General features: G+C 45.5%; 1 protein-coding gene across 2 annotated transcripts in view; it reads right to left on the bottom strand.

Annotated features, from left to right (window-relative positions):
- Positions 1-19534, bottom strand: part of PIEZO2 (piezo type mechanosensitive ion channel component 2) — a 449399-nt gene extending 429865 nt beyond the window's left edge. For both annotated transcript variants that reach the window (XM_012746201.2, XM_075993690.1), the window contains exon 1: positions 19397-19534. In XM_012746201.2, the coding sequence (XP_012601655.2) occupies positions 19397-19460 (64 nt within the window). In that variant the 5' untranslated portion in view covers positions 19461-19534. The remainder of the gene's footprint in view (positions 1-19396) is intronic.
- Positions 19535-27546: the final 8012 nt, after the last annotated feature.

Below are 27546 nucleotides of genomic sequence, written 5' to 3' on the forward strand. Positions count from 1 at the left end.
AATTTTCTTTGGTGCATTTTTCACATCCTCAGGGAAGTCAGGCACTTTAGCATTTAAACAGAACAAATCAAATGCAAACTTGCTTCCTCCCATTTGGGAAATTGGCAGAGAGAAAACAATGCAATCAATAGGTGTTACTGAGCACCTGCTATATACCAAGCATCTTGCTGGATACTCAGGCAGTCAGAGAAGGGAGGGAGGGGTTTGCATTAGGAAAACAAACAACTGATTCCACCCACCATCAAATTAAAAGACTACTAAGCAGCCTCTGATACAAAAACTACAAAAGGAATAAAATTTCAAAAACAAAGTTTTAAAGAAGTAGCAATTTATGGAAATTCTAGTTTTCCAAATCAAATCTAAATCTAATGACATATCTTTATAATCTTGGCTACAGGGCTCTGAGGGTATTCCTGTAAATGAGACTCGAATACCTGACTACACAAGGCCCTGTCACTGTTTCTACTGTGTCTATAGTTTTGGAACCTGTAGTCAGAGAGGGGATATAATTTTCCTGTTGCTAAATTTACTTGTAAATTTGTAAAAATCACAAATACATACAAATTAAATCACATTTTATTTAAGCAAATCATCTTATTAAAAATAAAAAATTATATTAAAAATACAAAACTCAGGAAAACATGCCAACTCTTTTTCCATTAATCAATAAAGTATTATTGATTATTATTTTATTCCCATATATCTGAGGGATTCAGCTTCCCTAGTTGCTGGGCTCCCCACTATTCTCAAATAGCTGTTGGCAAGGCTTTCATTTGAATTCCAAAAGATTTTACAGTCTGAAAGGTCAAAGACTTCTCTGATACAAATGGGGTTAAGCAGCGAAAATTATCTGTTACAGTACGAAATCCAGCAATGAGAGGACACATTTGTATATATTCCCATGACCATAATACAGGTATATTCAACCTCTCTTTGGTCTGTAAAGTCTCCTTGTTTGGTTCAATTAGCCACTTCAATTATAATGTGAATTGAGCTCATAAACTTCATTAAAAAGATCATGTACCAAATGAAAAGACTTCTTTCAACTTTCCAGGACTATTAATAGACATTATAAAGATTTACTTTCTAAAAGTCTAATTTTAAATAAAACAAGGAAGAATTGTTTTGTAAAACCTCTTCAACAGTTGCAAATGACAATTAATTTTAATGAATCATTAAGAATTTTATTTCACAAATCTTATCTGAAAAATAAAAGTTTAATTTTCCTTCCTCTAAATTCTAGCTTCCATGTGATATGGTCATCCCTTTTATTTCAGATCTACCATCCTGAGAACTAGTAGCAATATTGCATAAGAAACAAACCAAAGTTCTAAACTACATTTTTCAAAATAATTACTCACAAGTAGATGTTTCTATTTTAAAAAATGAGGTGAAATTCATTAGTGAGAAGGGGTGGTCTCCGAGCCCTTGTCCTTGAATACAGTGAGAGTTGTTCACAGAACACTTGGATAAATCTCTTTCTCCAGGACAGCCAGTATATCACAGTGTCAAAGTAAACAAGATGGCAAGTCTTGATCATTTAATTAAATTTTATATATATAAAATGTGGGTTTTTTTCATCTATTCTAATATACATATTGAAATCCACTAAAATATTCTAAGAAAATGTTGCTTGCCATATCTAACATCTCTAAAATAACTCTGGATCCTAAGGAACTCAAAGTAGTGAAAGGCACCAAATCAGAAATGCTCCCTAAGGGTTATGCATAGGAGAGGCTTCATATAGATTTAGACCAGACGGAATATTAGTCTTTCTAGACATTAAAATTACACATTGTTTTCACATTCAATGCAGTGCTAATTTAAAACAGGGCAGGTGAAGTAGATGCTTCAATTTCTAATGCTTTCCAGTGAAATGAAGACTTGCTAATTCCAGCAGAGAAAAATCTGACATACACTTTTTAATTTCTAGACAAGGAAACCTCACTACGTCAGGTTAACTAGTAGAGCCCACCCTGTTAAGTGTAAAGCGCAACCACGGAATACTTGGGAATGGTTCCATGATTCCTTTCCTTTTTAAGAACATAAACTGATTTAAATTAATCTCTATATGACACAAATATCTTCGGTCTTGTTTACTATGAAGATAAACTAAGACTGCTAAAAGAATATATTTTAAGGATTCTCACCACAAAACAAAGATGTATGAGGTAATTCATATGTTAAATAGCTTGATTTTGCCATTCAACAATGTATATTTATGCTAAAACAACATGCGGTACACCGTAAATATATAAAATTTTTACTTGTCAATTTAAAAAAAGCAGATAAATACACAAAGCTAAACTAATCAGAGCTTAGGTAAGTATGTGTAGTGCTGTGCCTGGCAGACAAGAGGACTCAACACATACTTGTTGAATAAATGAAAGCGTGACACTCCAATAAGGGACATTTAAGCTAACCTGCAGTTGGAAACGTGAGTGTTCTGTTACTCTTGCCCGGTAGACTGGGCCCCCGAGATCAGATCATTTGGCTACTTTCTATTTCTCCAGGGTCACAATGGCTACTAGATAAAGGCCCAGAAGGAATGAAGACAATGAATTCATGAATCTAATTCTGTGTTCCTCCCAGCATTTGTTGGGTTATTTAAGTGATTATTTATTGTGCCAGGTCACAGAAATACGACATCATTATGCAATAGGAAACAGAATACAAAAACGCTAGTTGAAAATAGCTCTGCGGTGTGCATTAGTGCACACATCTCTTCTAAAGAAATGTGCAGAATGCTGGACACCGAAACCTTCAGAGTTAAAGCCAAAGTTCCCCAAAGGAGGCAGTTTGGGGGGGCACTGACTCAACACAGTCTGCCCGTCTAGCTGCTGTCGGGGGCCTTGTGCCCAGCAGAGGCACTGGGCGGGGGTGAGCCCCAGGATGAGGCCCTGGGGGAGGTGACACAATGGTCCTTCCTCTTGGGAGAGCCAGGACAGATCCAGCAGTGACCCCTGGTCCCTTTTCCTGCCCCTCAGAATAAACAGAACACTTTAATCTAAACACTAATGCTCCATCTTAATCACTGGACTGTACATGGTTAGATTTTCAACTTTCAAAGATCACTGGCAGAAATGGAGAAAATAGATTGAAAGAGCCAGATCAGTAACATTATAAGAACTGGTATTTGTTGAGAATAAATTTTTTTGTAGCTGGCAGTATACTAGACTAAAATTTTTAAAATATCTGAGATCCAGGTCCAGGTCCACCTTCTTGATATTTGACCACCAAAAAAAGAAAATTACTTAATTTTTCTGAGTTTCCATTTTCTTGTGTAAAATCTACTTCCCCCTTCCATGTTCTCATGTGTAAATTCAAGAGAGTAATATCTATTTCACAGAGCATTATCAAGTATTAAATGAGAGAAAGAACACACACACACACACACACGATGCACCTGCCCTCTATCTGCCAGGCGTCCAGAGCAGGTATGAGATATAGCAGTAAACTAGAAAACCACAGCCAAAGCCCTGCTTGAGATTATAATTCTAAAAGTATGTGAATATGATTTATAAACTGAAATGTATCTGACAATTTAAAGACCCTTCTCTTAAGTCATCAGCATATTTACAGCACTTAAGATGTTGAATGTGGCATTTCAGCAATTTATAAATCCAACTTTGCCATTATCTCAAGATACTTGAGGCAGGAAATAGCCATGCCTGTCACACATACAGCCAGACTCCTGTGCTTAGCTGACGAAATGCATGCTTAGTGCGTGCTGACAGACCAGCACACCCCATCAAGATGCTGAATTGTTTCCTCAAAAGATCTGAGGAGACCAAGGCGCACTCCATTCTAAATAAAGGATCACCCTTCAGGGAAGAGCGTTCTGGTTTTATAAAGTCCTGTTGTAACCATATGAAAGAGAAAAAGAAACTTCAAAGCCAGCACTAAGTAGCTGTCTGCCAGCAAGAGAGACGCCAGCGCCCAGGGCAGGACAGCACTCTGACCCCGCTGACAGCAGCTCCGGGGGCTCTCTTTGAGCACTGCCAATTTTTCCAGTGTTTAGAGGTCTCCTCCAGCATTGGCTTTCATCGACTTGATTGCATGAAGTGGCTAGGCATGTCCCAGATAAGATAAGCCCAGGGAAACGCAGAGAGCGCCATTCACATCTGCTGACCCCTGGCTGCCAGTGCAGCCCGGTGCGCAGCTGCGGAGGAAGCGCCGCCCACGGGCGATGCGCAGACAAGCAGCACGTGGCTGTGGTTTCACCCCCAGAGCGTCAAAGCCTGTGTAATAGCTCTAGTTTTCCCCCAGTACAGTGACTTCCAGTCTGCACCTACCCCCGACCCGCCTTACGAGCAGAGCTGCTGGGCACTGCGTGTTTGAGCCGCCCCCTTCTGTCCCCCGAGTCCTCCAGGGGCCTACAGCACAGGGAGCTCACTGACCCACGCGGCCCCATGCACCCAGCTTGGCTGCTTCGGTTTAATGGCTCTGTCCCCTGTTTCAAAGTAAATATTCCCAGAAGTGGCCGGGCGCGGTGGCTCACGCCTGTGATCCTAGCTCTCTGGGAGGCTGAGGCCGGCGGATTGCTCGAGGTCAGGAGTTCGAAACCAGCCTGAGCAAGAGCGAGACCCCGTCTCTACTATAAATAGAAAGAAATTAATTGGCCAACTAATATATATAGAAAAAATTAGCCGGGCATGGTGGCACATGCCTGTAGTCCCAGCTACTCGGGAGGCTGAGACAGAAGGATCGCTTGAGCCCAGGAGTTTGAGGTTGCTGTGAGCTAGGCTGATGCCATGGCACTCACTCTAGCCTGGGCAACAAAGTGAGACTCTGTCTCAAAAAAAAAAAAAAAAAAGATAAATATTCCCAGAAGTGTCAACACAAAGTTTTTTTTCAGTCATGGCTGTTATCAAATCATTTTCTGAAAGTGGGTTTGGTGGTGAGGGCAAATGTCTTGTCCGCCCAGCACGGCTTCCCTCTGCCCTTTCTGCTCACACGCTCGGGCTCCTGTCACTGCACGGCACCAGCTGAGCTCCCCTGGTCACCATGGTGACTTGTTCATCTTCGTGCCACCCAGGCCCAGTAAAGGGCCCTGTTCACACACTCCTCTGCTCACCTCAGCACCAGCTTCTAGGCCCTCCCGCCACCACTCAGACCGCTGCAGGGCACGCGGGGCCTGAGGGACACCATTGGCAATATTTTTATTCTGAGAACTATAGAGACTCTGGGCTACCAAGGTCTAAAGAGAAGCTCAAGAGCAGGAGCCAGGCCTTACATGCCTTTGGTCTTCCCAGAATCTAGCCATGCTGGTTGACCAATAAATGATGAAGGAACAAATGAAACATCAACATCACAATAATTATTTATATTTATTAATATAAAATGCTGACTATGTGACAAATACTGTGTTTAATCGCACTTTCAATACATTAATTTTTTTAATTCTCTGGTCACCCTCTGAGGCAGGTACTATTATTATTACTTCTATTCTACAGGTGAGATTGAGACTCAGACGAATGCAGGATTGAATGAATGTGGGGATGCCATTTCCATTGCTACTGCACGCACTTCGGACACTGTGCTCGACTGCCGTGTGTCTGAGGCCAGACCCTCCCGAGAATGGGCGGGGACTGCGGGGACTAAGACAGAGACTAGGTTTTTGTCTTCCTGGGATGAATGCTTTAGTCGGAGGAAATTGGAGAATGGAAGGCAGACACTGATAACCAAAGGCATGACCATGAAAGAGGCCAGACGAGAGTAAGTCCTGTGGGATAAATTCAGAAGTGTGGTGTAACAGTGAGTGACAGGGCAGGGGTTTAGGTGGAGCAGAAAGAGGTAGGTGACATATGAGCCAAGACCCAGGGGAAATTGCCCATCAGAGCAGAAAGCAAGTGCAAAGGCCGTAAAGCACAAACAGCTGTACCTGTGTAGTAAAAACAACGCGAGTGTGGTTAGAGGGCGCAGGAACCATGGGCTCTGCGGGGAAGTTAAGGACTGAGTGTTTGCTTTTTAAGTGCTGGAGGGTTTAAAACAGAGGACTGACATCTGACTTCACTGTTAAAAGACTCAGGTGGCTGGCAGTAGAGAGTGGACAACACAGAAGCATCTAGAACAGGAGGAGCCTCAGGAGGCAGCCGTCCAGTCGAGAGGAGGCAGGGATGGTACAGGCTGTTTGACTTGTTTCAAATCCCCTTGTTGGTTTTTCACTATTTTGTTGTTAGACCTGAAAATGTGTGTGGCCTGGTTATTTTCAGATATTCTATAGCCATTGGATTATCTAGTTTCTAAGACTGTTTCTGTCCTTTGGGCCACTTTGTGGTTTGTTGTTGTTGTTGTTTTTACAATAAATAGTATAAACATAAGTCAGTGAGCAGACATAGAAAAGGACAATCACATCTATTCTTTGCTCTCATGGGCCTGACAGGGACCACCCATCAGGGTTGGCTTCATGCACACACCTAGAGAGAGAAATGTGGGGTTTTCTGAAAGTTTCCCTCATCCCAAAATAATCTCCTTCATTGGTTAGTACAAAATTCCAAGAATCCAAAAGTCCATAATTTTCCAATGTGTCCTCCCAGAACATCAGTGCCAAGGGTAACAGATAGGAGTTCTGTGGCCAAATAGGTTTGGGAAACATTATCTATTATACTAAATTCTTAAAAAGTCACAATGTACAGTAGATGCTACATTCTGAACAGTCTTGCCATGCAGAACATTTAAATTATTAGCCCAGCATTTCTCAAAATATCTAATCACAAACTCTTAATAACTCACTGTTGCAAATTATTTCAAGAAGATACTGAACATCTGTGTAAAACAAAAATGTTTCCCAACAGGAATTATATCACAAAATTCAAAGAACCCCTTGAGGAGAAAGAAAGAATGATAGATGACTTGGTGAGGCACGGAGGAGACAAAGATCAGGTGCAAGGGGCATTGACAATGAACTGCAGACACCACAGACAACCTCTGAAACTCTTTTATATCTGTCCCAGTGTTGCTTAATGTTAAAGGAGAAAGAAGAAATCAGGCAAGCAAAAAAATCTTTTCTTATATTTCAATTAAGAAATGAAATGGAGATGAAGTGTCCACAATTGAACCAGGAATACACAGATGGGAAAGTACAAATGGTAATACTTACAGGCTTTCAAAATAACATTTTAAAAAATTATCAAATTCCTTTTGGGCAACAGCCAAAACAGAAACCTAGAAAGCAGTAATGTCAAAAGTGATAAAAAGATATGAATCAACAAAAACTCAGGCAGAAGTTTCCTTTGACACTGGAGCAAACAAAAGCCAATGCTATTTTAAGACAGGAAAGGCTGGGCACATGAACATTTTGGAATACCATATGATTCTGGCAAGTACTGGGAAATGTATATAGATCTCAAGGACTGAGAGGACAGGAAAAATTGGTCCAAATCAGAGAATGATTTTTTAAAAAGTGACCGAAAGAAACAAAATCACCAAGGGACTATTAAAACTCCATTTCAAATGTGCTTTTTAAAGAAAATGTCTTTATATGTATGCTCAAATTTATAAAACATTATGATAGTATGGGTCACATTGCAAAGGTATTCTCAACAAGGTTTGTTTGACCAACATACTTCTCCTTCCCTGCAAGGCCAGCTCTGCATTTAGCACATACCTTCCAGAGCCAGATCTGATCTGCAAATCTGAGTACAGCTACATTGGAATAAATAACCAATTGGAGTCACAGGGGAAAGATACTATCTGAGATTTGTTCCCTTCTAAGCAGTAACTTTGGGAAGATATACCCTTATTCTAAAGATATTTACTCAAAATATTTGATAGCCAATTTAAGAAATGTCTTTAGGGACCATGTCATGTCTTTTAAAACAACCTCCATGGTAGGAAATTGTTACACATTGAGGGTGGTTTTAATGTTTGACAATAGCCCAAAGTAATTACAAGCTGAGTCCAGTGAACGAGACGGTGTCACCATGCATCAGAAATGCAGTGTGGCTCTAAGGCAAGGCAACAGCAAATGTGATGATGCTTTGAAAAGTATTGCTAAAGAGGTTTGTGGTTGTTAATGAAAAATTCTGGGGAGCTGGAGACTTCTTGAAAATATAGGCTCACAAGATACAAACCCCATTTTGTGACATCTCGCTTCCCATAGCCTTGACATGTGACCTTTAATGCCCTCTCCTGATGAAGATGGGGTGCCAGAGGCTGTGAACTGGAGCAACTCTGTCTAGCCCACAGGTGGCAAGCCTGGCTCTAGCTAAGAAAGCTTCACTGCTTACCAGCTAGGCTGACTTTGGGTCTCCAGGTCAGCAAGGGTCGGGAGTAGCCAGGCATGAGCAAGGTCTAATATTTAACTTGAAAAAGGAAGGGGGAGGAGTGGCAATGCAGGGAGCCCACACCCCATGGGTAGTGCTGACGCCACCACAGCAACACCTGCATGGGGAGCCCTCCCCTGGGACTCTCTTACCTACACACACCTGATGTCTTTGCTCAGCCTCCCTTTGCCTGTATAGATAATAGATCTACAGTGTCACTGCAATGTTGTACTGATTACATTTAGTATTTTACTCAAAATGTCTTTTTCTGACCCACGTCTTATTTATACAGTCCTACGTTCCTACAAGGTTGTTTCACCTCAATTAGTAGCTATAATGTAGCTTGATTTTTCTTAATAGCCATGTCTAATCACAAACTATGGGCGGTAACATTCCTTTATGTCTGCATAGACACAAAGCCAATTCAAAACCAAAGGTGGTCACGCTTCTTGTTCTTGTTACTGCCATTGTGGGTGATGCTTGTCTGTGTGGTTCTGTATGAGGAGCAAGTGAGGGGATGGGCAAAACCCCAGCATTGCAAGGCCCTCGCTAGAATGTCTCTCCTTCATAATCAACTGTTTTGTAAAATTCTGAATCAAATTATCTAACATGTTAAAAAATTATTTTACTTAGTAGTTCCTAATCCTTTTATGAGAGCACATTCTAAGTAATGTATTTATGATGGTTACTAAGAGGCCAGAACAATTTAAATATGAAACTTCTAGTGTGCAGGTAAAAAGTGGTGATTTGTAGTCATACCTTTTAATATTAAAAAAGGATGTACAGAAATACTGCTCTAAGAATCATGAAAACATGTCTTAGCCTTGAACACCTCATTCTAGAGACGATGTAATTCTGTAGACTTGGCAAAGTCACAGGCTTCATTATGAACAGGACCCGCACGTGCTCATCAGACCTTCAGACCAGGGCTCTTTCCACACCACGCGCTGCCAGATTCTCTAGCAGGGCCTGAGTTCCTGCTGCAGTGCCCAAGCCCATGCTGCGGGCAAGCAGGGACAGTCCCGGGAAAGCAGGAGGGGAGGATGTGGCAGGGCCAAGCATGGCTCATTGCTGACATCTCTATAATTCACTTCCGTGGTGGGTCAACATTACCAGCTTGTTAAGGGTGTATATTCTTCCTCCTTTTCTATACCTGTGGCCAAAACTGCTGACCTGGAGGATGTGACCACAAGAGAAAACAGATCGATTGTGTGGTTCCAATAGAGCCGAAGAGATTTTAAAAAATAATATGCACTCTGAAGAGGATACTCGGTCAAGATTTACCATCATCAAATGGGTTTTTCCTTCTCTATTCACTAAAAAGGGTGTTAAATGCCATACTGATAAAATGCACATTCATGAGATTCACATATTGTATAGATTCAGCTGGTATAAATTTTATATTCAAATATTTAAAAACCAATAGCAATAGAAAGCTAGACCTATCTCTATTTTCAGACTTCTGAGAATGTTTTAATTAGCCAGTTGGCAAATATTTCTTCAGGGCTAACTGTGTATTATTGCCCTTGTTGGAGAGCTGAAGGGTAATGATCAGACACAATCTTTACGGTTTGAAAAGACTATAACTCAAAAAATCTTCTCTGAAATGGCTGCTATCTATATGTTAAGCAGTACGTTCAGTGCTGGGGGGTGTCAGCAAGGATTATACAGTGTCCCTGAACTTGCAAACACACAGAAGAGAAGAGAGATCATGTTGTTAAGCACAAAACTCTATGTTGAGTATTAACAAAGGAGGGAGTGAATACAGAAGGAATAATTCATTCTGCCTGCCACGGCAGGAACGTCAAAGAAAGAGAAAGATGTCACAGTTGTCACATTGTTTCAAAAGTAACAATGGACAGGGACACAGAGGCTACCCAGCATATCTGATTGGGGGATGGTGCAAGGACAAGACCACCCTCAACCTTTGACAGGTCATGTTCCAAGGCTTCCTGTAAGCTGACTGGAGCTCGAATAATCTGCCGAAGGAAACTGTGTTTCTCTTGACGAGCAGGAACTCGAACTAGCCCACACATCTTATTCAACTAATAGCAATGCCTAACTTCTGAGTCTGGAACTATCTGTGTAGGAGCTACTATTTATTTATGTCAAGCACTGCCTGAAACACTTGATAAGCATTTTTGTCTAAACTGTGCAACAATCCTCTGAGCTAAGTACTATTATTATCAACTCATGTTACAGATGAAATATCTCAAAAACAGAGAGGTCAAACAACCTGATCAAGGTCACACAGCTGTATGACAAAGCCAAGATCTGTGCCCAAACAATCTAGCTTTACAGCTGGGCTTCTTAGTCAGGATGGCACATTTCCCCCTGGAAGTCAGAAACCATATAATGAAAAAAAAAAAAAGGAGGAGGAGGAAGAGAAAGATTTTTGTGTCCTGTTTTCTGCATATAGAGCTGACCCTGAGAAAGATGTGCTACTGTCTGTGTTGGGACTCTTCTTGATAAGTTCTTATATGTCCAGTGAAACTATGATCCCCTAAAAAAGCCCCGGGCATCTGGATTGTAGCTATATCCACCATTTAAAAATTCTTTTTCCCATTCATTTAAAATGTCCAATCCCAACTGGATGGTAGGATGAAAATAAGCCATTTGAACTAACATATTAATATACAGGTAACACATAGCCATTTTATCTTCACACAGATACTTGCACATTAAATGAAGAGACTTGTTACTCAAGGAAATGGGATGGGAAAGTACAAGGAAAATGTAATTGGCAGTGTAGCAGGGTCCTTCCTCGAGGGGACCTGGGTTCCCCTTCACTTAAGGAGTTCTGCACTTTCTGTACACTGCTCATGTCTGGGAATTGCTTGAGGGGCCGTGACTCTCTGCTTTGGTAATTCAAGCTTGACTTTTGTTCACTTGACCTAGAGCCCTTCTGCTTAATGCAAATCAAGTCACAATGCAGTAAACTGCCCATCTAATTTCACTTCTAGAAATAGTAGTCAAGGCCAATGGTCTGCAAGTCAGGCCATTGTCATTGCTGCCATGGCGCCACCATCCAAGATGGTACCACGCCCACCTGGTCTTTGGTGATCAAGTGCTGCCCTGTGGCCTGTCCCACCAGATCCAACTATCCCCACTGCACTTAAGCATCCCCAGTCAGTGGCAGCAGCTCCCACTGTGATTTCTGACTCACAGAGGAGAGAAACCACAGAGTTCCTCACAAACTTCTCATGGTCATGGTGGAAGATGTGTCCTCTAGACCCTCCCAAGGTGGCTGAGCAGATCTTTTATGATAAATCCACTTAACACCCCAATCTCACTAAGCCTTTGAAGATCTTCCTCCACAGTGTACCAAGGAAACTAATTTCTACTTCATTTAGTGTAGGCCACCTTTTGGTCCATGTTTCAGTTAACCAAGCAGACAAACTGTTGGAGCCCTTTCTAACCCCTGGAGGTAGAACTTTGAATCCACAAGCTCTGCTTGGTGGGCCCATATTGATAAATTATGTCCAACCCAACTTTATGTTCCTTCCATGATTATTCCACTCCCTAGCACACACTCCCACACATACTCTCCAGATCCCCCTCTATGGAAACTGGGAAAATTATGTAGTTCTTTTGGAGTATGGCACATCTCCTCATGGGTCACACTCTGTACCTCACCTTTAGGGGCCTGCAGGGACCAGTCTAGCTGTAGGTCCAGAAGCAAAGAAAGGTGGTGAGGGGGTTCTTAGAGATCAGCAGTGTCTGCAAGGCACATTAACTGCTTTCATCTGCAGGGGCAGAGACGGGTACTGCTATCAGCATGCTAACATCTATTGTCTGTCACTGTGACAGACCCACTTCCCCACATTATCAACCAAAATGGAGATGACATCCCCCGCTTCCTTGGCAGTTAGGCTGGTGGCTGAGATTATGAAATTCAGGCTTGGCGTGCAAGCGCAAGTGATTCACACAGCTTCCCAGCCGTGCCCTTGGCGGATGGAGAGGGAGCTCTCTCCTGCACGGGCTGCCTCCGACCCTCAGCCTCATGTGGACACGTAATGGGCTGTCGTGAGCCACAGGGATGAGAGCAACCCCAGGGGACAGCAGAGCAATGGCTGAGTCCCCGGAAACCTCGTGGAGCAGAGCTGGCACACCCACTCCGGATCAACTGCGCCTGGACGCCCGTGGGAGAGAAATAAAGTTTGTCTTACCTAAGTCTCATAACCCTGAGAAACCTACATGGGAAAGAGGACTCACAAAAAGCAGAATTGTCTTTGCTTAGAACTGGCTGAAAGGGCTGCCCATCAGCTGGAGGGAAGAACATACCTGTTACCAGGACAGGACTAGGAGCCTGCTGGCCCAAACCAGGTGGTGCACTGGCAACGGTGCTGCCCGATTTGACCCCGTTAAGGCTGGAGTGTAACTGACCACTGGAAAGGCCCCAAGTACCCTTCTCTGAAGAACATACTTTGGAGGCTGTGAGCAGGGAAGGGCACATCTGCCCCTCCACCAGGCGAAAACAGAAAGGGGACAAGAGGCCATCGTGGAGGCGTGAGGTTCTCCAGGCTGCAGGACACACAGGACATGAAGCGAGGTGACCACGTGTGAACCAAGATGAAAGAGAGAGGCCAAATCTAGCGGAGCATCTACAAATGAGGTACTTGGTGTGGACAGCACTGGCACCTGAAGGACAGTGGCACCAACCGTCTCATCACAAATGGGCAGGTTAAGGAGCAGAGGGACAGCTTGTTCACTCGACCTAGAACTTTTCTGAGCACACACCGGAGAAGGCTGCAGGGGAAGATAGATGCTTGGTGTTGATCAAGTCGAATCTAAAGCAGGGTGGAGAGTTTGGAGTTGGAAAAACTACTGTAGGGACAGTCATCTGATTTGGATCATCCTTTATTCTAATAACTCCTGAAGAGAGTAAAGTCTCATCAAAAGCTTCATCTCCAGGTGATGAGTGAAATCGCCACAAAAAACCCAAGTAGGTCCTGGCAGAACTGACCTCTAGATAGAACAAATCCATTTCTAATTTACAAAATGTACTTCAAATTTTCAAATTAATATATAAAGTTTAAATATGTCCACCTATAATATCCTAGTTTAATGCAGAATTGCGCCCAACCAGTACAGCACAAAAAGAATTCAAAAACAGCAAGTAATAATCAAGAAAACCAGAAAACGTCACCATCCTACAGGATATAGCAGGTAAGCAAGGTATATGTATATTCCTTGGGAGCCATGAAAAACATTTTTTAAACTGGTAACTAGTATAACAGGTTTTTAAAGAAAACTACCAATACATAGAAAAAACGCAAAATTATGTTACCTCTCTTAAATTTCAAAAATAATTTAGCTAAATTCCCATTACATAATTATTGGACAGTTCACAGATTAGGAAGTTGTTAAAAACTGTATGTCTGATGGGCTCTGCACAGATGTTTGGCACGTGCTCCAGGTCTCCTTGCTGTTTGGGTCTTGCTGCAACCTGGATGAGTCTGAAAGGACAAGTGTGGCAAACCTTGATAGTGACAGCCAAATATTTTTTAAATGTTTTCTAAATATAGCTTTGTGATTAGCCTCAATTAAATTGGATATTTTTCTTTATGTTGTTTGCCTTATTCCATGACCACAAAACTACTTAAAACCACAAATCTTACAAAATCTAATATTGTATGTTACATACATATATCATCATATTATTCTTAATTGGTCTAATTGTTCTTCGATATCCAGGTGGGCTTATACCATTCTAAATTCTCCTGAATATTTATACAAAACTTATAATATTATACACATTGTTACTATGTAACTTCATATACAACTATTAGTAGCACAAGGACCCAAAAGGAAAATGCCTTCTTAAAAATCAAATCAAATCATATTAAATAAGGATTAAAATGATACTGTAGTATTAGAAAGACAAAAGTAAACACTATCAACATTGTTCTAAGGAGAACATATTATTTAATCGGAAGAATGCAACTGCAGATATATAGAATGTTGAGTAAAACTGAGATAGATCCTGATGATAAAAATCCTCACTGCCACACATACACCAAATTTCCCATAATTTGGCTCTAGGAAGGCACTAAGTTGCCTTCCTATGAATCCCACATACTCAGGTCTGCTTCCTCCTGTCCATGCTGCTACTGTTAGTCTGCCGATTTCGACGGAGACGTTCCGGAGCATGGCTGCCCGCGCACCTCCATAAGGGCATGCAGCCCCGCAGCGCGTGAGCATTGTACAAGGTGTGTTGCGCACACTGTCCCACAGCCACTCAGAGAGGAGATGTGAGTATCTCCATTTTACAGAAAGGAAAATGAAGCAAACAAACAAAACAACTCTACAATTACATAGTGAAGGGCAGAGCCAGGACTGGATGGGAGTCTCTTAAATTGCCAAGTGGCAACACCGTCCTCCCCTACAGATGACCTTCAAAGCGATCTGCTTATCTCTGACTACGAACAATGGCACATCGCCTAAAAGCAACACACATATTTACCAAACAACAGCACGGACACGCAGCTCAGCCCCACGGCTCAGCAGACAAAGTCTGCGTTGACAAAATGTTTTATTGTAGAATGAAACATTTCTAATCCTTTCCACTATTAGTTTTTTCATCTCCAAAAGTGATAAATAGTATCTACCTATATAAGGCTGAGAAGGTGTGACAGAAAAGAAAGTTACTTTATTAAATGCTTTCCGTGAATCCTTCAGCAGCTGAAACGGCCCACCGCCGAGAGCTACAGACACGGCGACCGGCGACCCTACCACCGACCTGAGAAAAAGTAGCTTCATTCATTCCTCATTCTTGGGCTGTGTGTCAAGTGTGATTTCAAAATGACATAGGATATGTAGGGGAAAATATATTATGGTGTAAAAAGAAAATTATTATTACATAGCCATACCCATATCTATTTCAAAAGTGATCCCATATTTTTACTTAAACTATAATCCAACTATCTCTAAAGAAAATTTTAGAGATTCTTCCTGGATTTCAGTGTTTTTTCACAGAGCACCAGTTGGTTGACTGATTCTTCTTTGTGGAAGAATCAGTCTTCTTTTCTGCTCTGCTCTTTCTTAAGTTCTGGTCACTTTTTTTAGGGGAAGCACCAGCCATGGCCTCTGCCTGTCCTGTTTTCCCTCTGCTCTGCCTCAGCCAGGCTTCCTGTCCCCTCCCCCTGAATATGGGTAAGTGGGTCTTCTAGGCAAGACTAGGCGAGATGGAATTAATGTGTCAGATGGGTGAATAAAAACACACCAGTCCATTCCTGACCCTGGAATAAACTCAAATAATACACCTAGAAATGGGTGGTACAGTAGCATCATGTTAAAAAAAAATAAATGTAAAAATATTTGTAAAATGTTCAAAAACTATCAGATACTATTATACTTATTAAAGAGTCTATAATATGGCCAGGCCTGGTGGCTCACACCTGTAATCCTAGCACTTTGGGAGGCAAAGGCAGGAGGATCACTTGAGGCGAGGAGTTCGAGACCAGCCTGAACACACAGTGAAACCCTGTCACTACAAAAAATACAAAAATTAGCTGAGTGTAGTGGTGCATGCCTGTAGTCCCAAGTACTCCAGAGGCTGAGGCAGGAGGACCCCTTGAGCCCAGGTGCTGGAGGTTTCAGTGAACTATGGAGATGCCACTGTACTCTACCTGGGGCAACAGAGTGAGGTCTTGTCTCAAAAAAGAAAAAAAAAATCCATAATATTATGGAAAGTTTTTGCCTGTTTTTTCCCCCCATATATTATGTGTAAGAAAAAAACTCAAATGACTACCAATAAGTCACAGATATTTTGGGAGATACTTGAAATTTTCAGTCACTATGGATACAGGCATATCTGCCACTGATGTTCGTTTTAAATGGTAAATAACATATCCTATTCTGGCTTTATTTTGCCTTTAATACTCAAGAATCACACAACACCTACATTGAAGAGGCCTGATTTACTTACCACTTCCCTTTAAATTTCTTTCACAGGGAAAAAGAAAAACCCTACACATCAAATTAAACACAATGGAAGTTGGTTTTTAACATCCATCCATTAGGTGAAAAGACTAGGGCATCTCTGTGCAGGAAAATTTCAACATCAGTGTTAGAGAAATGGGTTTAAAGGAGAAAATACATAAGCTTCTGCAAAGGCTTGGCTTTGCAGGCTGCATTTTCCAGATATAAAAATAGATAGCTAAAATGTAAAATCAATTCTAATAGCAAGCAGATCATTGCACTCTCCATGCTCAGGATATTAGAGAAACCTGAATATCTGATTTAGTAGCACCTTGGGAGGAGGCAGACCTGAAAACCCTCCAATAACCTTGAAAATCTCCACTTCCTGTAGAAGAGAAGCAAATGCTCAAATAAGGCGACATCTACCAGGGCTCTTTGGTACCTATCAGTACAGCGATTAGAAGGCATCATTAATCTTCTAGGATGTGGGTTATCTTTCCTAAGCAGCAGCCAACAAGTGATGATGGGGTCAGTTGGTGTGCAGCGCCCCAGGAGCGCTGGCTCTCTCCCAGCCGGGGGCCCTCCACCTCCTCTGCTTGCCCCAGGCCAGGTTTCCATGAGGCTTGGAAAGCAGCTTGCTCTAGGCTGAGCTGGGGGGCCACAGCCTTCTACCCCCACACTCACACTCATAACACTCTCTCACACATGCACACACCACTCACACTCACATACGTGCACTCTTACACACTCACACATGCTCACACAGACATTCACACACATACACTCTCACACACCCAGGTCAGCCTCCCTGTGCCCAGAGAGGTGTGCAAGTCTGGAGGCATAAGTTGGAAGGAGAGAGTTGGTCAGGGAAGGCAGCCCCAGAATCCTCTGGGCGCTCAGCTGTCCTGGAAGCAGCAGAGGAGCAGGTGAGGGCCCCAGGGCTACTATCTTGGTGCCCCTGGAAGCCCAGCTCCTCCCAACCTCCCAATCCCAAACCTGGTGAACACTGCTGGGGCCACTGCCACGTGCAGAGGAAGAAGCTGGGTCCAGATAGGGGTGGAGGAGCCAGGCCTGGACCTCAGCCTCTGGGCAGTCACCCCTGCTCTGCCCCAAGCCGCTGGAGCCCCTTTGGCACCTTAACCCTTCCACGCCTCCCACACCACCCCCTTTAACGCCCCCCTCACCCTCTGGGACTGTGCCTGGCCAGCTCCCCTCTGGAGGGCACAACACTACTGTCCCACTGAAGGGCTCTGCCGGAGGTAGGACACCAAGGCTGGCAGCAACGCCATGGTCCCAACCCCAGTGGCTGTAGGGCATGGGACACAGGGCAGGTGAGCTGAGTCCCACAGGAGCCCAAGCTTAGGGCAGGTGGCGGCAGTCAGCAGGTTATCCCTGCTGTCACTTCACTCAGCTCATGGTGCAAGTCAGAGGGGACCCAGCTGGCTGCAGGGACCACTGCCCAGTTCTTCCAACAGTCGCCGCAGGGGCTGCCTGGGGAAAGTGTGGAGAGGGAAGAGGCGAGCGGGGGAAAGAGAGGGACCGTGGGGGGAGTGACCGGGAGTGGAGGGGCTGCGGAGGGAGGAGAAGAGTGGCTTCTGACCTAGTGCCACTCCCCAGGTCCCCTCCCCTGTCAGCATCCACCACTACAAATGCCTCTCATGCTAAAAGCCTCTTGTTAACTCCAGCACTAGCTACCAACTGGCAAACAGTAGACGTGCCGGGCACAGTGCCAGGCGCTTCCGCTACAGAGACGATCCCTGGATGGTGACACCACCTGTGGGCAACGCACCCTGAGAAACCTTTCCCCAAATCGCTTTCCGAACTGCGGGTGAAAAGGCCCATATCCGCTGTGTGGAGCTGCGCTTCTCATCTACCCCTGTGCTTGTTAAGGACAAAGACCCCTGCAGAACGGTCCCGCCTGGAAATCCGAACTGCAAGGTAGAGGGCAAGGGCGGCGTGCACACGCGGGCCCCTCGCGTGGCCACGGCTTGCTTCCGCTTGGAGAGCCCTCCCGGGTTTTCCGCGGAGGTTCCTTGAGCTGACACCTCCTGGACGCTTCACTCTCTAATCATGTCACAAAAATCCTCCGGATAGCCGGCATGGACCTGCACCAAGCACGCTAGAGCGCCCTTTCAATTACATGCGCAAATAATGGAGCACAGGTGTGATCTTGAGTCATTGATCTCTGGCGACGTGCAGAAAGTTGGCCATTTCTGCGACGGCCACGCCCTCTCTATAAATGCAATTGCTACGTGGTTAAAAGTGTTCCATTTTCTCGATCTGGTGGGGAAGAGAGAAGGCAGGGCGCATCCTTCGGTTGCCCTTAGGAGTAGGCGCCAATGTCACACGCACTGCCTATCTGAGGAGGAACTCAGAAAGTCCCCCACTCCGAGAACGCTGCCCCCGGTTGCTTTCCACGCCCCGCCAGCCCTGTGGAAACGGCGCGACGCTCTGTCTGGGCGTCAGGGAGGCTTCCTTGTGGCGCTCCGGGAAGCCTCGCCAGTCCCAGGGAGTTCCAACCCGGCTTTCTAACCCTTTAAACATCCGGAGAGGGTGGCTCTGGGAGGGCGGGACTAGGTCTGGTGGGTCTGTAGCCCAGGCACCCAGCACTTTTGTAGTAGGGGCTTTTGTGTTGCTAAAAGAAAGTAAGAAACTTCAAAGCCAAAGCGTGTTTCCCAGTACCTCGCGCTCCTTTCTTTTTTAGAACTCCCAGAGTCGTTCACTTCTTCCTTCACAGCTGCTGGTGTGTGGGGTAGGGAGAGATGGCCTCGGTACCCTCTGGACGTCCTGCGCGCTGTGCGCCTGGGGACACTGGGCGGTGACTCTAGGGGGATCCTGCACTCTACCTACGATGGGGGTGCGGCCGCCTTCCAGCCAGCCAGGCAGCCTTTGTGCACAAGTCAGTACTCCACGAAGGAAAATCCACGTGTGGCTAAATGCAACACAGTCTCCAGCACACGCCGAATCCGGTCACCCGGACTCTGCAGCTGGGCGGTTAAGAGAGCCCGATCGTGCGCCCCAGAGCGGGAAGCGAGAGCGCCGGGCTGTGGCGCCGGACAGCGCGGCTGACGCCGATGGCACCCGCCGCGGCTCGGGCCTCCCGAACCGAACCCCACAGCACTGGAGCCCTTACCTTTGCTAGGAAGCCCCCTCCCAGCTGCCCCCTCGCGCCCCCCAAGTAACCTCGCTGAGCGGACCAGACTCACCTACGGCCAAGCAGATGGGGAGCAGCAGCCTGAAGATGAGCCCGCACACCACTTCCGAGGCCATCGCGTCGGTCGGGCGAGTCCGAGCAGAGGGGCGAGGCTCGAGGGTCCCTAGGGCTGCTGGGACACCAGGCCCATGCCCGCTTAGGGCCTCCTTTGCTGGCGGCTCGCAGCCGCCCAGGCCGGCCGCCGCCGCGCTCTCCGCCCCGAGGGCGCGCTCCCCGGGCTCTCCGCCGCCTGTCCCCGGCTCGGGCGGCCCCTCACCAGGCCCTTGGCAGCCACCTAGCAAGGCGCGCGCGCCCCTGCGGCCGGCCCATGAAGGGTGGGGGCCTGAATCGGGCGCCGGCTTCTTCTGGGGCAGCTGGGGCTGGGGCCCTGGAGAGGGACCCTTTGGCAGGTCCTGGGAGGCGGCGCTGCGAGGAAGGGGAGAGAAGGGCGAGCCGCCCTCACTCCTGGCTCCCGGGCGTCGTTCAGGGGCCGCCCCGGAGTTCTGTGCGCGGAGCCCGCTCTGCGGCCAACGTGTCTCGGCTCCCGGCCTCGGCCCCTCTGCCCACGCAGGCTGCCGCGCGCCGCCCCTGGCCCCGAGGCTCGCCTTTCAGCTCCCAGCGCCCGGGCGGCCCACGGCGGGTTCCCGAGCGGCGCGGCTCAGCCTCTGCGCCCCCCGGAGTCCGGCTGGAGAGACCCGGGCGGGAGCTGCTGGGCGCGCAGAACCATCCCCGACACCGCGGGGGCCCTGTGGGTCCGCGGGTGGCGCTGTCAGTCCCTCCCTCACTAGAAGGAAGCGTGAGCGCGTGGGCAGAAATGGAGACGACAGCGCGCAGCGGGTGGGGAGGGCTCAACGCCCTCCCCCACAGCCTCAATGGACAAAAGAAACGAGAAACCAAACGCAGTCCCCGTGACCGTGACCGGAGCCCCTGGCCCGCGGCGCGGCCTCGCCCTAGCGCCGCAGCGGGGCTCCCCGCGGGCGCGCACTTCTCCACCTTCAATGAAACTTTCGAAGCCCTCACTGGCGACTGGCGTGTCCCCGCGCCAATGGGACGGCGCGCGCGGAGCCCGCCCCTTGGCGGCTGGGGAAGCAGGCGCCGAGCACCGGCGCGGGGGGCGAGCCCGCACCCGCGCAGGGAGAGGGGCCGCGGGGAGGTGGGCTGCTCGCTCCCGCGCCCCCGCGGCTCTGCGCGCTCCTGTCGTTCTGGTTGCGTGTCCCCGCATCCTGTCCTCCTGGCGTGGCCCTGAGCGTGCCCAAGCCCAGGGAATTGTTTAGGGCCCCAGGGAAAATGCGCAGGCCCAGCAGGAGAGTAACCAGGGGCTCGACCAGGTTTCTGGGACTGTAGCCTCTGCTGGGTCCACACGTACCCAAAGGCATTGATTAAGAAGAACAGAGCAGACTTCATCCGGATCACTGACCCTGTCCATATTTAACTTCACCAAGAAATTTCCGTTCTGAATGGGCTCTGGAAATCCCGGGTTTTTCCCATAATGGGCACAGAAATTCACATGTTCACAGATCCACTTTGTACATTTGGGGGGAACCTCAGGTTTGTCCCTTGCTTGTCCGTGGCTCTGGAGAAAAAGTATGTTGGTACTGAGAATATTCTTCTTTTCTCGTAATACCCTCCCTTTTTGCTTGTTTTCTAGACAAGATCTGGAGAAATCTGGTTCTAGCTGGGAGACTCCAGTGCACATGGGTCTCTCATTTAACCACTCTTCAAGAGCAGGGGAGATGTGCTAGAGCATGGTCTTGACCTGTCAGGACGAGTACAAGAGTACCAACAAGGAGAAAGGGGATCTCTCTATACTATCTGCAGAGAGGGCCGTTCAGAGCTGGTATTTGCATCGAGAGGGCACTGTGGGGGGTCTGACTTCCATTCCACACCTTCGTTCTGGCTGACATTGGTTGAGGAGGACGGAGCTGTCAGCTGATGGAGCTATGCAAACCTTGGTTCTCTGTGTTAGCCCCTGGTTTCCTTAGTCTTTTAAATGCTTTTGTGGACATTCTTTTTTTTGATATGATAAGTAGTTTGTGGTTTGAGCTCAGGTACCTTCACAAATTCCCTGAAAATTACAGAGAAACTGTGAACTATTACTTTTTAAATGAAGACTCAAGAGAATCAAGACAAAAAAAAGAGAGAGAGAGAGAGAATCAAGATAGTTGAAATTTTGTGAAGACACCCTGAGACTTAGAATGAGTATGGGCTCAGCTATCCTCAAGAAGCTTAAAATCTGGACCCCAATTGTAGTCCTGCGCCCAACAGCGGAGCTAGAGGAGAGCACAGAACTTAAATTAGCATCTAAGCATTGACTGCTACCAAGAAGTGTTTTGTGTTTTGTAGAAGCCTGACGTAAATCTACCACTAATTTTGATGTTCATCTCTCTTTCTCTCTCTCTTTGTCTCAATCTCCCTCTCTCTCTCTCTATCTTTGTCTGGCACAACTCATTCTTGGGACCCAACTAAGAGGTAAAGAAACACTCCTGAATTTTAAATCATATCGAGTCTTCACAGGAATCCTATTTTCTCTGAATATTTTCTCATAGTGTTGATAGGCTTCCCATACTAATAACTGTCTTTATTTATTCAAAGTAACTATCTTGAACTTGTGAGTTAGGACACACAAGAATCTCAGCAAATAGGTGGTCTTACCAAATATACTTCTTGCTTTCTCTCACTATGTACCAATTTGGCTGTTCAGTTTTTAGAGATTTTAACAGCTACATCCCAGTTCTGCAACTTCTGAGGTATGCACTCAGGAGGAAGTTTTAATGGTCTAGACTACATCTGATAGGGTTCTTGATCCTGGCCACCTGTTGCAGTCACCTGGGGAGCTTTTAAAAAATGCTCCGTCTCCACACCTCCAGAAATCTTGATTTTATTGGTCTGGGACGGGGCCACCACACCTGTATTTTTTTTAAAGCTCTCAAGTGATTCTCAGGTATGCAGCCAGGGCAGAGAACCTCTGTCCATATTCATAAATCAGAATTAAGAAAACATTCCATTGGTTTTCAAAACCAGCATCTCCAAACCAAATTCACCTTTGTGGAGCTGTATTTTCACACTGTAGTTGACTTGGGCATACATATCAACAGCACTGGCATTGGCTATACCAGGGCCATTTACCATAAACTTTCCCTGCTTTCTGAGGAGCGGTATCTGATGTCTAGACAGACTAGTTTTCATGACTCACCAGCCCACGAAGGCAGTGAGCACAGTGATCAGGAGTGCTGCTTGTCTAGCAAGTTTTATCCCCAGTCTGAGACTCACCTTGCCCAAAATCTGAAAGAGTGCATGAGTTAGAGAATTCTTTGGGGGAGAAAATCAACCACATACAATACTTATAGGCAGATTATTTTGATAATTGATGAGTACCTAATGCGTTTGAACACAAGTTTGGCACAGGTAATTAACACCAGTCCCTCGTGCCTCTCTGCATCCACATTGACAATCATTGGCTTCTTTTGATCATTATTGAGACTTTTAAAACAAAACCTACCTGATGTGGAGCCTTACACAGAGACAATTTGTAGAGTACTTACAGAAATGCCTGATGCATAGTAATCATTCAGTGAATATTGGCTGCTATTATTCCTGTTAGTAATGTTGTTGTTGTTGGAAAACAAGGACTGGCCCTACATTTATGAAACAGTCATGCTGAAGCACTGCTCTGATGCTCAGAAAGATACACTGGTTTCTACCAGTGTGTAAGAACTGATAAACAATTTCCTAAGTGTTTGAGTTTTTAGCTAGAGAATGTGGTGTCACTTTGTGCCTTGTGTGCATTTCATCTCACCTGTTTAGGTTCTGTCTTTTCTGAGCTTGGTTTAATGCCTCACTGACTGACAAAATCATTCAGAAAGACCATCTTTGTCCCAAATGTGAATGTTCTCTACCATGCTCACTAGGCAAACACAGATAATAACAGTTTCACTCGTGTGTCATGGGTAGCCCGAGGTCAATTATCCTCTTGGATACTATGTTAGCTTCCTTTGAAAGATCTCAGAGGTGGATATTGTCCTAAATGGTAACTTTACAAAACAGCATCTCCCACAGGGAATGTGAAGGTTGTCAACCTGGCATTTTCTTCCTCCAGTGAAACCTGCCAAAACCCATTGGCGCCAGCCAGCCTGTGGAGGATGTGGCACCCCTTGCCAGCTTAATTAAGGAGGATGTCTTCCGACATTGGTAACATCTTTTCCCTTACATACATACTAATAAAATATTTTAGATATCTACGTGTCTATGTTTTCATTTATAATTCTCTTTGTGTCATATGGCACAATATTTACTAGAAAGTTTGTGGGTTTTTTGTTAGGGGCAACGTAGTTTTGGCTTTTATTCTTAAGAAAACTTGGAAGCTGAATGGCTTTCATCTTTTTGCTAATACATGCTGTGGTTGCAAATTTTTTTAAGCTATCAATTTAATGTTTACAGCAGAAGTATTTTCAAGATCCCCAAATTCCAAAGACCTAGACAACTTCTAATAATGTGTAGGAGACATAGCCTGGTTATATTTCTGTTAAAAAAGTTAATCTCCCATCTTCACCAGAGCAATGAACAGTGAAATTCGCTGTCTCTGACATCTGGCCTTTACACGGAATCTTCCTGCTGAGCCTGCATAACATTTATGCCACAGCCTGAGCTACCGTGTGTGAGTTGTAATATGGATCACGAATCTGAAACACACTGCTGATTTCTTGTCTGTTATTCAAGAACCTTGAAAAATCAACTAACTGACATGTACATGGGCCTTATCTTCCCAATTAGGTTGTAAGCTGTGAGGGCATGGATACAATTTAATGTATAAAGTAGACTATAAACCCATATATTGTTTCCAAATGAATTGTATTTTATTAATACTTACATGCTTCCATTACACACACACACACACACACGAGCATATACACATGCACATGCACAGGCACACACCCATAACTAGATAAGAAAGATCTCATATGGAAATAAAGGAACATGTAAAATTTTATTTGTTTTTGTGAGGTAAACACATAAAGGAAGAGATTATGAATTTGTGAGGAAGGTGCTATGTTAAAGTTGGTGACTTGCCTGGGGCACCAAAAGCATCCAGGTGGCCAATATTAAAATGTGGAAACCACCATTCATTATTTACAGCCAACATCACAAGCAGATTTTATATTGGGGGTTGTCTAGCTGCTCTCTGTGCATTTGCTCCTGAAGGCTTTGAAGAGGCTGCTGGTTTTAATGTCATTTTGTTCAGAAAGGCTTTTCCCAGTCTGGGAAGAGTTTTAGGGAAGGGAACTGGAATTTGGGGAATAATTTTATAGTAAAATAGAGTCTTCAAAACAAATTACTAAACAAAAAATATTACAAGCATTTTTCTTTACCTGTAACCACTGAAATAAGTCAACTTGTCTATGCCCTAGTAGATATTTATTAGTTAATAAAACAAAACATAGCTGTGTGTGTTTGTAACTCCATCTGGACCTCCTCAATGGTCTTAGCTATGTTAATATTCTTAGTAAGCTCAAATGACTTTCATTCATTGGTCTTCTTAAGAGATTTAAAACGTGTGCATGGACGGGAGTGTGCAGAAATTTTGGAATTAGCTATTTCTAGTTATTAACACTAGCCTATAACTAGGACTAGTGGGCTGGATTCAGGACTGTGCAATCAGCTGTTCTGAAGCTTTGTTCACTTATTCTCCTGCAGTGCCACCTTTTGGCTAAAAGTATATTGGAAAATGTCTGTAAAACTTTTATCAGTCCAGAGCATGCAACTAGACACAATCAGCAGACATCTGTTGCAGCCCCTATGGCAGGCTGATAGGCCCAGTAATAGAGAAGTGGGCAGAACCAGCACAACTGTTGTCTTTGTAAAGTGACCATCCAGTAAGGAAAGACTGACGGTAATCAAATAAGTATAAATAATTAAGTCAATAGCACACATGTGCAAAGGACCATAAATAGACATATTAGACATTATAGAAGAGTATACGTGATGAGCTTAACTTCCTCCAGGGAAGCTACGAGAGAAGACAGACCTGTGAGAAGGTGGTGTGTTTTGCATCTTGAAGGGTGAATATGGATTTACCAGAATGTAAACTCCAGGAGGCAAGAACTTTGTTCTGTTCATTGCTGCATCCTCAGAATGTAATGCAGGATGGAGCCCACAGAATGCAGCTTATAGTATTTGTTGAATGAATAAAGGAGTTCCCTAGGTGAGCAGTGAAGGAATAGCTTACCAGGCAGAAAGGACAGACAACACCCTGGAGGCGCAGAGTGTGGTGTGTTGAAGGATTTAAGGACAGCTCACAGTCAGTCTCCATATTCCGTCACCTGTGGGGGCGCACGCAGTTCAGACAACTTGCCGGGTCATATGGTTTCCAATTTATAGCCTACTTTCTTTTCTTAATTTATTTATTCAGGATACTTACTATGGGGCACAAACATTTTGGTTACATGTGATGTCTTTGCACGGCGCTAGCCAGGGCTACCAGCCTGTCACTCCCCCACACAGTGCGTTCTGCTTCCTACTTTCTTTTCTATTAAGCTGGAACAGCAATAAACACTTACCGAGCACTAGCGGAATAACTGACAGCAGCGGGACGCCACGGGAACAAGGACAGACAACCGCAAACCTGACCCTCGCCATCCCTGCTGTGGGTCTGAGCTGCTGCCGCGGGTGCGGGCGGGCGCGGAGACGACCCGGGGTTCCTGGCAGGAAGTCGGGGCTCGGGTCCTTTCGGCTCTGGTGATCTCTGGTGATCTCTTGCTGAAATGATGCTACTAAGTCGCTTGACCCTTCTGGGTCTTGTGGGGTCTCCCACTTCGGGGTTTGTGTGTGCTTAGTCTATTTTTTTTCCAATCTCCGGGCCAGTGCGCGTTCGTGTGTTCCTGGACCTGGAGCGGTTCCTGCTGCCTGGGGGTTCCTGCTGTTCCTCCCCAGCCGGGGCTCCCCAGCCGGGGCTCTGCGGAGCGAGCAGGTGCTCAGTTGGTGCTCCCCCCCCCCAGCCGGGGCTCCCCAGCCGGGGCTCTGCGGAGTGAGCAGGTGCTCAGTTGGTGCTCCCCAGCCGGGGATCCGCAGAGTGAGCAGGTGCTCAGTTGGTGCTCCCCAGCCGGTGCTCCCCAGCCGGTGCTCCCCAGCCGGGGATCCGCAGAGTGAGCAGGTGCTCAGTTGGTGCTCCCCAGTCGATGCTCCTCAGCCGGGGCTCCCCAGCCGGGGCTCTGCGGAGCGAGCAGGTGCTCCGCCGTGCTCAGCAAACAGCAAGCGGACAGCAAGGGTGAGTTCCTGACTCTGAAAAGTTAGGTAAAGGTTCTCCATGGGTCTGTGTGATATCTCTGTCTTGCCCAATGATGAGATAAACAGCATGGTTTTCCCGAGATTCTTTCAGGTCCTTGAAACTGGTGTTTTGCTTGTTTGTGTCGGGATATGAGGACCGGGACCCTCTTACTGAAATAAACGTAAGACACCAGCCTCCTTCTGCCAAGTCTGAAGCAAGAGCTGCAGAGTTAGAATCCCTCAGCGGGGCGTGTCCGTGTGTCCCCGGCCTGCACCGTCACTGCCACATGGCTTGCCAAGAGTTCTGTCACTCTCCCTCTCTTTCTGATGGGGGAAAATGATTTTTATTGCATTTTTTTAACACAGCTGAGAAAAGCAGGCATTTTATAAACAAAACCTGCCTCAAAGTTAAAGGTAAATGAACCCCAATGATCTAAAATGTCTTTCCCAAAAGATATTTTTGGGGAAGTAATATAGTAATTATATGGTGACACTGATTCATAATTAAGCATAAGCAAGCTCAGTTTAACAACCAGGATTGGTGGAAAAATAAAACAAGAAACATATATTTAATATATTTAATCTACAAGCCATGAAATACAAACCAATGTAATATCATTATTATAATTAGTGTAATATTAATGTTTTTATTTTTAAGCTATCATCTTTGAGGAGAATTCCCCAACAAGTTTCTGATGTTATACTCCTCAAAACCATGGCTAATTAGAGGCATGCCCTAAGATAAAGGCTCTCCCACCTCAGATGAGTCCAGGGCCAGGTGCACAATTTGTGGGCCCCAGTGAAAAATGAGAATGTAGACTCCTTCAAAAAGCAGGAAAAAGGTGCCACTAAGAGTCCTCCTATATAAAGCTTTTCCTTTCTTTCACAGTCTCTCTCCCGAAT

This window comes from Microcebus murinus, chromosome 17 (assembly GCF_040939455.1).
Source record: "Microcebus murinus isolate Inina chromosome 17, M.murinus_Inina_mat1.0, whole genome shotgun sequence".
NCBI classification, from domain to species: Eukaryota; Metazoa; Chordata; class Mammalia; order Primates; family Cheirogaleidae; genus Microcebus; species Microcebus murinus.